Source organism: Cebus imitator, unplaced genomic scaffold (genome assembly GCF_001604975.1).
Source record: "Cebus imitator isolate Cc_AM_T3 unplaced genomic scaffold, Cebus_imitator-1.0 Scaffold55, whole genome shotgun sequence".
Classification (NCBI taxonomy): domain Eukaryota; kingdom Metazoa; phylum Chordata; class Mammalia; order Primates; family Cebidae; genus Cebus; species Cebus imitator.
This window is the reverse complement of record NW_016107370.1, coordinates 835,865-846,767: the sequence shown is the minus strand read 5'-3', so window position 1 is coordinate 846,767 and position 10,903 is coordinate 835,865. Positions and strand designations below refer to the sequence as shown.

Genomic DNA, 10,903 nt, shown 5'->3' with positions numbered 1-10,903 from the left:
GATGTAGGTGATGGGGAGGAAGGCAGCAAATCACACTGCCACGTGTGTACCTATGCAACAATTTTGCATGTTCTTCACATGTACCCCAAAACCTAAAAAGCAATAAAACAAATGGAAAAAAAAAAAAAAATAAGATTAGAGAAGCCGTAGTGTTGAAACTGGGACAAGAATCTGTTTCATGGGGTGGATAGCAGAGGTCTAGTTGAGGTTCTCTTTGTTCATTTACTTATTTCTCTTTTAGCACAACTTTGGAGTGTTTATTAATTTTTTTTGTAATAATTTTCAAAACAAGCTGGGGACAGTGGTATGTGCCTGTAATCCCAGCTACTCAGGAGACTGAGGCAGGAGGATTGCTTGAGCCCAATAGTTTAAGACCGGACTGGGTAGCAAGACCCTATCTCAAAACCAAAACACACACACTCCACATTGTAAAGCAAGATAATAGTATTTAAGAAATATTATAAAATTTTACATAAATGTAAAAAACAGATAAGCCCATCATAAACTTTCATTTTCTTTTTATCTTTCTTATGAATATCTCACATCTTCCAAGTTTTTACTCAAAACTTCATTCTCAAGGCGGCCTTACCTGGCCATCTTAATTTGAATAGTGGAATACATACTCCTTATCTCCCTTGCCTGTTCATTTTTCTCCATCCCACTTTCTTTCATATGACTGTACAATACATTTTACTTACTCATAATGCTTATTGTCTGTCATCCCCATTCGAGTGTAAACTCCATGCAGTACTCAATAAACATTTCAATGAATGAACAAATGTATTACAGTATTGTTACAATATCTGCTCTATTGTATATTTTTCCATTTTCACTTAATAGTCTGTCAGGTTTTCATAATTACACTTTTTGATGGTTGCATAAGAATGTGTAGAATTAATATATAATAATGGATTAAATCATGCCTTTAATAACATTTTGCTTTTATTTGTTTCTATTCAATTAGTGGCTTAGTGTAATACATTCCCAGAAGTAGAATTATACCTTTAAAGGATGGAAGGGGTTTTTTTTTTTTTTTTTTTTTTTTTTTTTGAGGTGGAGTTTTGCTCTTTTCACCCAGGCTGAAGTGCAATGGTGCGATCTCGGCTCACTGCAACCTCTGCCTCCCGGACTCAAGAGATTCTCCTGCCTCAGTCTTCCACGTAGCTGGGATCACAGTTGCCCGCCACCATACCCAGCTACTTTTTGTATTTTTAGTAGAGACAGAGTTTCACCATGTTGACCAGGCTGGTCTCAAACTCCTAACTTCAGATGATCCACCCGCCTTAGCCTCCCAAAGTGCTAAGATTACAGGTGTGAGCCACAGCTCCCGGCACTTTATCAGATTCTTTACAGCAAGCATTGAATTTGGAAAAGTTTCACCTGCTGGGATTGACCCTCTAAGGTTTTATGAAAATGGGGTAGAATGTGTGTCTAGGTGGGGATGGGAGGATGAGTGGAGAGGAGAGAAAAAGAAGAGACAATGCTAAAGAGAAATAGATACTCAATAGATTTAGGAAACCATAGACCTGCAAGTCAGATAGCAAAGCATGCCCTGTTATCAAGGGGGATGCTTAGACAGGTGTGTGTAGAGGTTAGCACTGCAAAGTCTAAGGCGCCGCTCTGTAGGAAGTAGGCTATTTTCCCTTCCTTCTAGCAGGGAAGAGGAGATTTTACATACTCACTGTATATGGGAAGAAGAATCTTTCTGTCTTCCAGCTGCAGCCTAGTTATCTTCTCTTAAGGTCAGCAATCCAAATTAGGGTAACAGCAATAGCCTTAGGCAGCTTCTTCACTTGCGCTGTCACTACACTTAATTCTTCTAGTCTATAAGGTCAGGACCGGCAGGACCTCCATTTTGCAGAGAAGAGCTGAGGACTAGTGAGCTACAGTAACTTGCTCAAAGTCCCACAAGCCATAAATGGTAGAGCTGACCAAGACTTGGATCTAGGAGTTGACTCCAAAGCCTGTCATTTTAACCACTACATTATATGGCTCCGTGATCAGGAGGATGGTTACAAGATAACTTTATTAAACTTGCATCCCAAACTTTTATTTAAATTTGGAGGCTGTCTTGATGGAGACAGGGCATCCTGCAAGGCCAACTCACTTTCTTGGCTGGGCCAATAGCGATAACCATGAAGGACACACTTTCTTCTAATGCCCTCAGAGATGCTCTCCCTGTTCACTTGCTTTCAGAGGCAGCTAGTACCTCCTGCCATCTTTGCCTCCAACATGGGATCCTCAGAAACCACTGGCTGAGAAACCTGCAATGTAGAGCCTATTATGCATGCATTCCTTAAAAGTTAAGATGACTTTGGCCAGGTGTGGTGGCTCACACCTGTAATCCCAGCACTTTGGGAGGCTGAGGCAGGCAGATCACCTCAGGTCAGGAGTTCGAGACCAGCCTGGCCAACATGGTCTCGAACATAGAGAAATCCTATCTCTACTAAAAATACAAAAAAACATTAGCTGGGCATGGTGGCACACACCTGTAATCCCAGCTACTCGGGAGGCTAAGGCAGGAGAATCACTTGAACATGGGAGACAGAGGTTGCAGTGAGCCAAGACTGTGCAATGCATTCCAGCCTGGATGACAGAGGGAGATTTGGTCTCAAAAAAATAAATAAATAAAAGGCAGGCGCAGTGGCTCACGCCTGTAATCTTAGCACTTTGGCAGGCTGAGGCGGGTGGATCACAAAGTCAGAAGTTCAAGACCAGCATGACCAACATGGTGAAATCTTGTCTCTACTAAAAATACAAAAATTAGCCAGGCATGGTGGCACACACCTGTAATCCCAGCTACTCAGGAGGCTGAGGCAGGAGAATCAAGTGAACCTGGGAGACAGAGGTTACAGTGAGCCAAGATTGTGCCACTGCATTCCAGCCTGGGTGACAGGATGAGACTTCCTTTTCAAAAAAAAAAAAAAAAAGTTAAAGCAACTTCCCCCTTGCCAGTCCTACTTTCCCACCTCCAGTTAAATATAATTTTCACAAAAAATTTACAGCAATTCTCTTTTATGTATCATGATACAAAGCCTCCTTGGTGACCACTTAAGGTCACAATGAGATAATTTCAGGAGCCACTGCCTTCTAGACTTTGTTCCAGATGTCCAGAAGCTAGAGAGAACCACTAGAAGGAGGTTGTCCAGGTGCTTGAAGAGCTTTTCCTCCACACTCTGCAGGATGTAGACTTGTGTGATGACGGAGACGACACAGAATTAGCAAGCTTAGAATTAGGAATCAGCGTGATATGCCTTCATGGGCACACACATAAGCCCTTTTTTTTTTTCAGGCAATTCCTCAAATCTCTACCCTGGCGTGGTACACCACACTATTCCCCCTGCTTCTGGTGCTGGGCATTACTGCAATCAAAGACCTGGTGGACGATGTGGTGAGGAGTTCTCATACAACGTTCTACTCATTGCTTTGAGTTTAATTGACTTTGGCATTCTTTCCTTCCGCATTGAGATGTTTAAAACAGCATTTCCCCATCTTTCTTCTCAAGGCTCGCCATAAAATGGATAGGGAAATCAACAATAGGACGTGTGAAGTCATTAAGGATGGCAGGTACTGTGTCTTCTTTAATTAGTAACTGATTTACAAGGATGTAATGCTTAACTCTGTCTAGAAACATATTCAGAGATCATTATTAGAATGGAGAAGGCTATTAGTACATTAACTTTTTTTTTTTTTTCTTATTTTTGGAGACAGAGTTTCGCTCTGTCGCCCAGGCTGGAGTACAGTGGCATGATGGCTCACTGCAACGTCCGCCTCCCAGGTTCAAGCGATTTTCCTGCCTCAGCCTCTCAAGTAGCTGGGATTACAGGCGTGCACCACCACACTTGGCTCATTTTTTGTACTTTTCATGGAGACGGGGTGTCACCATGTTTCCCAGACTGGTCTCGAACTCCTGACTTCAAGTGATCCGCCTGCCTCAACCTCCAAAAGTGCTGGGATTACAGGTGTGAGCCACAATGCCTGGCCTTAAATTATCTTTTTATTGAATATGTGCCCCTGTTGTAATAAATCTATTAAGGATAATGAGAAAAATAGATAAAGGGATGACAATTTGGGGTACTAAATTTTATAGGAAATATTCATTAAAATTTTTAACATATCAACACTTTTAAAAGTTTCAAACTATAATATTGTTTTAAAGATTTTCACATGTACAAAAGATACACCCAGCGGACATAATGAACCTACCATAATAATAAACTTAATTTCTTTGGAGGCAGACATCTAATCACTATATGTTTATCTCCCATTCATTTATGGCCAAAAATGACCTGGAGATTTAAAATACATTTTAAATATATGTTTATGCCCCAGTTCCCCTAACGTTACAAGAATTTAGTACACAGTTCTTAACTCCAGGATTAAAAAAAAAAAAAATTTGGCTTATCTTTCAATAAATGAAATTTTATTTTACATTTCAATATTTCTGAAATTGTAAATTAGAAATTTGCATGTAAGTCTGAAATGACAAATGGATATGCTAGCATCTCTTTGGCAGGGCTACTGGGAGGCAATTCTGTTAGATTCTTCTATCAGATGTTCCAGTTTCCTCTGAGGACACCTCCTGTGCTCTGCCCTGCTGATGCTCAAGTTCTTATAGGTGTGACCCCACTGCAGGGGATGCTTGGGCCATGACCCTGCCAGATATGCGCCCTAGACTTCCAAATTCAGGGCAACCCAGAGTTCCTCTTTACCAACGTGGGCAGCTATGGTGCAGGCTAAACATATGGGCTGGTCAGGCATGGTAGCTCACACCTGTAATCCCAGCACTTTGGGAGGTCGAGGCAGGAGGATCACTTGAGGCCAGGAGTTTGAAACCAGCCTGTCCAACTTAGCGAGACCCTCATCTTAACAACAACAACCTCTTCTGCTAGGTTCACTGGTACACTTATTCCATTTTACTGAAGGAAGTGTTTCCCAATGCTAGAATTGCAACGAAAGCCAATTAAGATCTTTATAAATTGTTGTGATTTTGTCTTTTGACACTTAAAAGGTAACTCTGGAACAGAATTTCCTTATTTGCAAGGGAAAAAAAGCCATCGAAACATATTTATAGCTTGGTATAGTCTAGATTTGAATTAGACACAGTGGAAGTGCGGCTGTAAGTCAGGTTATTTTCTTCAGTGTTGACACATAAAGTCTTGGAATTAGGCCTTAATCACTATTTTTAGCGCTTGAATTTGCAGTTCTGCCTGGAGGCTCTTGCTCAGAAAACAACTCATTACTGTTGGCTGAGCTGGTGCTTTGGTCACAGTTGACTATATTAATTTAACAAACACGTGCGGACTGCTTTCTACATGTTGCAGGCAGGACAGTATCCTTGAGAAACTTACAGTTCAAGACAGAAGATGAGACACCTATGCACATCATTCTAATAAAATCCATGTCAGAATAAAAAAGATAGAAACAAAATGCTCTGATGGTACAGGGAAGGGAAAAATCACTTTAGCAAGGGAATGTTGGAAAAGATGTCAACACATGAGCAAAGCCCTGAAGATCATCCGCTGGAGAGGCTGAAGGAGTTGTGTAAACACACGTTGTGTGGACAACATAAAGCTCCATCAGGCAACTGCCCATAATCCAATGTGGGTATAGCCTTGGGGCCTTAAAGGGAATGCAGTGTCTTTGTCAATTAAGCCTTTACAGTTAAGAAGTTAACAGGCCAGGTGAGGTGGCTCAAACCGGTAATCCCAACACTTTAGGAGGCCAAGATGAGTGGATCACCTGAGGTCAGGAGATCAAGACCAGCCTGTCCAGCATGGTGAAATCCCCTTTCTACTAACAATACAAAAATTAGCCAGGCATGGTGGCACACGCCTGTGGTCCCAGCTACTGGGAGGAGGCTGAGGCAGAAGAATGGCTTGAACCCTGGGAGGCGGAAGTTGCAGTGAGCTGAGATCATGTCACTGCACTTCAGCCTGGGAGACAGAGTGAAACTCTGTCTCAATAAAAAATAATAATAATAAATAAATAACAAAGGTAATTTAAACAGCAGAGAAGAGGCAAGCTCTGAAGCCCCACAAAGACTCTGAGTGGCCCACATGCGTGTCATAATGTGGGTTCCCCTTTCCTGGGACCAGCACAGAGCAGTGATGGGTCACTGGGAAGGAACACAGCAAGAGGGGTGAACTGGACATAAGGCAAACCAAAAGGGAGTGGTAGGTATTTCCCTACCACACATGTAAGTGGCCCCCATAAACTCTTCCTTCCATGACCTAGATGGAAAGAAGATATCAAAGCCGCCATCACTGCTTCCTTCAGGGGTCAATGCGATTTTCATTCCCACTTGATATGTTTACATCATTAAAGAGCAAAATTGTAGCATTTTCTCTGTGACTTACACGTTTTTCAGAATCTGTGACATCCAGAAAGAATAGTAATTCCCTTGCCTGTAACTTAAAAATTCAATAAATTCATCATTATTTTAATCCTTAGGTTCAAAGTTGCCAAGTGGAAAGACATTCAAGTTGGAGATGTCATTCGTCTGAGGAAAAATGACTTTGTTCCAGTAAGTGAGCCAATTCTGCTTCTCCCGTTCCTTGTTCTCCCCCAGCCCCTGCACACGTCTTCTACCTCGAGGTCTCGGTGTTATTCGTGTGTTCTGTTTTGGACAGGCTGACATTCTCCTGCTGTCCAGCTCTGAGCCTAACAGCCTCTGCTACGTGGAAACAGCGGAACTGGATGGGTAAGTGTGTCTCGATGGGCCTGATTTAAAGCTGGCCTTTGAAGGCACATGCATTCCATTGAAATCGGGGCACTCTGGACCAGAGGGCTTGAGATCTGGCCTTGCCTCTGCCACCTGCTGCCTGTCCCTACCGATCTCACCTTTGCCCCTTCTGTAAAGTGGAGCTCTTATCACCTGCCTGTCTTCACCTCTTGGAAGGTAAAAGGATCAGATGGAAGCATGTGTGTCTGAGCCCCTTATCAACTGCTGAGCAGTGTCCAGACAGTTATAAATAATATCGAGGTTATTATCTATGTCAGAGAAAATAACAGATTTTTAAAGTCTTTTCAATAGACTACTTATTTATTTTGAGACAGAGTCTCACTCTGTCACCCAGGCTGGAGTGCAGGGGTGCTATCTCAGCTCACTGCAACCTCCACACTCACTGGGTTCAAGCAATTCCCCTGCCTCAGCCTCTTGAGTAACTACAGGTGTCCACCCCCACACCCAGCTAATTTTTGTATTTTTAGTAGAGACGGGGTTTCACCATGTTGGCCAGGTTGGTCTCAAACTCCTGACCTCAAGTGATCTGCCTGCCTCTGCCTCCCAAAGTGCTGGGATTACAGGCATGAGCCACCGTGCCTGACTGTTTATTCTTAACTACAAAACTGCTGTTATTTCCATGAGAGATTCTAAAGCTTTGCAAAGACATAAGATCCTAACGTGCCCTGTCAGAACAGATTGGTGAGGTTGAGAATGAACTTACCTAGTCTGGGGAAATTCCTGGGTGTGTATTTGTGAATCCTATATAAAGCCATCAGTCATGAGAAGGGAGCCTCACCCTCAAGAGCACATGTCCCTGGGCTGCCCTTGTGCCCACACACAGGGACCTTACCTTGCACTATGGTGAGGCAATTGGGAGTAAAGCTACCACCTCCTTTCCCAAATAAAATTATCTTTCAAAAACATGTGATCCAGCTACTCACTCTGGAAAGGAATTTGACAGAGGCGAAACGGAATTTCTGTAACAAATATGTGTTATAGAATCATCTTAATGTGATTAAATATTAGATGCTACATTTTCAAACAGCAGTTTGGTAGTCCCAGCTGGTGGAAAGGGTCAAGTTAATGTGAAGGATGTTTGTGGGTGCCTCTGTCCTAACCTTCACAACAACCAACTGTGAATGGAGCCAACATTTCCCAAGGTCAGAAATTTTCTCTAGCTCAGGGGATAATCTTATCCAAACCTGAATTTCCAAGGTGAACAGAGTTTGAAAATAGAAACAACTAATTATTTAGCCTTCATGTCCAGGTATGGCTAATGTAACTGTGGGTGATTAACTTCCATTTCGAACTCCAAAATTTGTTCATTTAATTCATTTTTTCCCTTACCTTTAGAGAAACAAATTTAAAGTTTAAGATGTCACTTGAAATCACAGACCAGTATCTCCAAAGAGAAGATGCATTGGCAGCATTTGATGGTTTGTAGGAAACATGTCGTACTTTGCTTTAAGTTTTAGTTGCTTGGTTCAATTTCTATTGATTAAAACCAGAAAATCTTTTATATGAGACTAATCATGTAAATCTTATATTTTTCAAAGGTTTTATTGAATGTGAAGAACCCAATAACCGACTAGATAAGTTTACAGGAATACTATCTTGGAGAAAAACAAGGTTTCCTTTGGATGCTGATAAAATTTTGTTACGTGGCTGTGTGATTAGGAATACCGATTTCTGCCATGGCTTAGTCGTTTTTGCAGGTACTTTCACAGTTTCTTGGGAAATTAATCTGCTATGAGCTTTAAAGACTTTCTCCATCAAAACCAAAAGAAGAGTTTCTGTTCTTTCTCCATCAAAACCAAATGAAGAGTAATTTTTTTTTTTTTTTTTTTTTTTGAGCTGGAGTCTCGCTCTATAGCCCAGGCTGGAGTGCAGTCGCGCGATCTCAGCTCACTGAACCCTCTGCCTCCTGGGTTTAAGTGATTCTCCTGCCTCAGCCTTCCAAGTAGCTGAGATTACAGGTATGTGCCACCATGCCCAGCTAATTTTTGTATTTTTGGTAGAGACAGGGTTTTGCCATGTTGGCTAGGCTGGTCTCGAGCTCCTGACTGCAGGTGATCTGCCTGCCTTAGCCTCCCAAAGTGCTGGGATTACAGGCCTGAACCACCATGCCCAACCAAGAAGGGTAATTTTATTGACGTGCTAGTGAATTGATTTTCCCAATTGATGATCACATTGAATTTTCCATTTTCAGGTGCTGACACTAAAATAATGAAGAATAGTGGGAAAACCAGATTTAAAAGAACTAAAATTGATTACTTGATGAACTACATGGTTTATACGGTATTTATTTTCAATCTCAGTAGATCTCTCATCTAGATTGCTGTCTTTTGTGCCAATATTATTTTATGTTTTTCTAATACAAAGAAATTTTATCTCTTTAGGTGGAATAGAAAAATGCTTGGGCACTCCAAGCTTCAAATGCAGGAAGAAGGGATTTTTTTTTTTTTTTTTTTCAGAAATGCCTCACTTTTTCTCAGAAATGCTACACTTCTAACAGGAGAATCCCCTTGGGAAGGGAAATTTTAGCTATAGGGTGGCCTAAGTGCCTTGATGATTGGAACTGGAAAACCAGGAAGCCCTAGATAAATTAGTGAAGCTGAACTCCCAAAGTCAATGTAGGGTTGATGTCATTGCTGTTACTTTCCCATAAGTCAGTTCTCTTAAAAGCAAACCTCCTCTTCCCTACCCCAGCATATACTGTATAACTCCAAATACAAGGCAAGGCTAAAAATAAAGTATGTCAGAATCCTCAAGACCACTCCCAGGTTTGATGATTCACTGGAAGGACTCAGATCTCCGCACATAATCGTACTTACAGCTGTGACTCATTACAACAAAAGGAGAGAAAGCAAGATCAGCCAAAGGCTCATGGGGTAAAGTGCAAAGGAAACCAGGCACAATCTTCCAAAAGCTTGCCATCCCACCCCCACACTCCCTTCCCAAGCCACACACAGACTCTTAATTCTCCCAGCAGCAATTAATGATACCACATGTGAAATGTCATCTATACCAGGGAAGCTCATGAGAGACTCAGTGTCAACGGTCTTTAACAACAAAAAAAAAACCACTTCAGACTCCCCACAGGAATGCAGATGGTCAGCATGAACCATGCTTTTTGCACAGTTAGGCATCCTGAGCTATTCTTTTTTGTATTTTTGAGATGGAGTTTTGCTCTTGTTGCCCAGGCTAGAGTGCAATGCCTCGATCTTGGCTCACTGCAACCTCCGTCTCCCGGGTTCAAGCAATTTTCCTGCCTCAGCTTCCCGAGTAGCTGGGATTACAGGCACCTGCTACCCCGCCCAGCTAAAATTTTGTATTTTTAGGAGACACAGGATTCCCCCATGTTGGCCAGGCTGATCTCAAATTTCTGACCTCAAATGATTCGCCTACCTTTTCCTCCCAAAGTGCTGGGCTTACAAGTGTGAGCCACTGCACCCAGCCTATGAGCTATTCTTATCAGAGAATAAAAAATAAGGAACCAGGATATCCTCCCATCTAAGTTCTTAGATACCAGCCAACGGCTAACCTTGCAAGCAAGCCTTCAGAGGAAGCAATCTCAGACCTGCTGTGTTCACTCTTCTGCCCATATACTGACCCCCAAATATTAAGCACTCCTTCCATTTCCCAATGAAAATTTTTTTCAAGTATTTAGTTCAATTTGAATACATACTTCTAATACTTATTCTATGATTGCCTATACATATTTAAAATCATATAAAAGTAATAATTTTTAAGAAACATTTTCCCCTGTTTTCTCATTTTGTGAAAATTGTATTTGAACTTTTCAGATTCATCTTTGGTGTCATGGTTGTGGTCATGAGTATGACACTCTGTTGGCACTCTGGTTACTTCCATGACCAAGTTGAGATATAGCACTTTTGGAGTCTGTGTCCAGAAATTTAAATTTGTCTCTGAAAATTTTATTCCCACTTGCAAATCCCCAAGCACTACCATGATAGTTGACTTTTTATTCCTTCCATAAGTATATGCTCATAACTTCTACAACATAATACTTATCATATTGCTTCTTAAGTGATCTTATTTTACAATGTCATGCAATACTTGTGACATTACACCTTAAGGAATAATGGCCCAAATATAGGTGAAATTTTCTTGCCCTAAAAAAAAAAAAAAAAAAAAAAAAAAAAAAAAAAAAAA

The 10,903-nt window shown here is 41.4% G+C and overlaps 1 protein-coding gene across 2 annotated transcripts in view; it reads left to right on the top strand.

Annotated features, from left to right (window-relative positions):
• ATP8B1 (ATPase phospholipid transporting 8B1) overlaps positions 1 to 10,903 on the top strand; it is a 152,352-nt gene that overhangs the window by 97,382 nt on the left and 44,067 nt on the right. For both annotated transcript variants that reach the window (XM_017528793.2, XM_017528794.2), the window contains exons 5-11: positions 3,293 to 3,391; positions 3,506 to 3,567; positions 6,454 to 6,526; positions 6,633 to 6,703; positions 8,081 to 8,163; positions 8,284 to 8,442; positions 8,937 to 9,025. In XM_017528793.2, the coding sequence (XP_017384282.1) occupies positions 3,293 to 3,391; positions 3,506 to 3,567; positions 6,454 to 6,526; positions 6,633 to 6,703; positions 8,081 to 8,163; positions 8,284 to 8,442; positions 8,937 to 9,025 (636 nt within the window). The remainder of the gene's footprint in view (positions 1 to 3,292; positions 3,392 to 3,505; positions 3,568 to 6,453; positions 6,527 to 6,632; positions 6,704 to 8,080; positions 8,164 to 8,283; positions 8,443 to 8,936; positions 9,026 to 10,903) is intronic.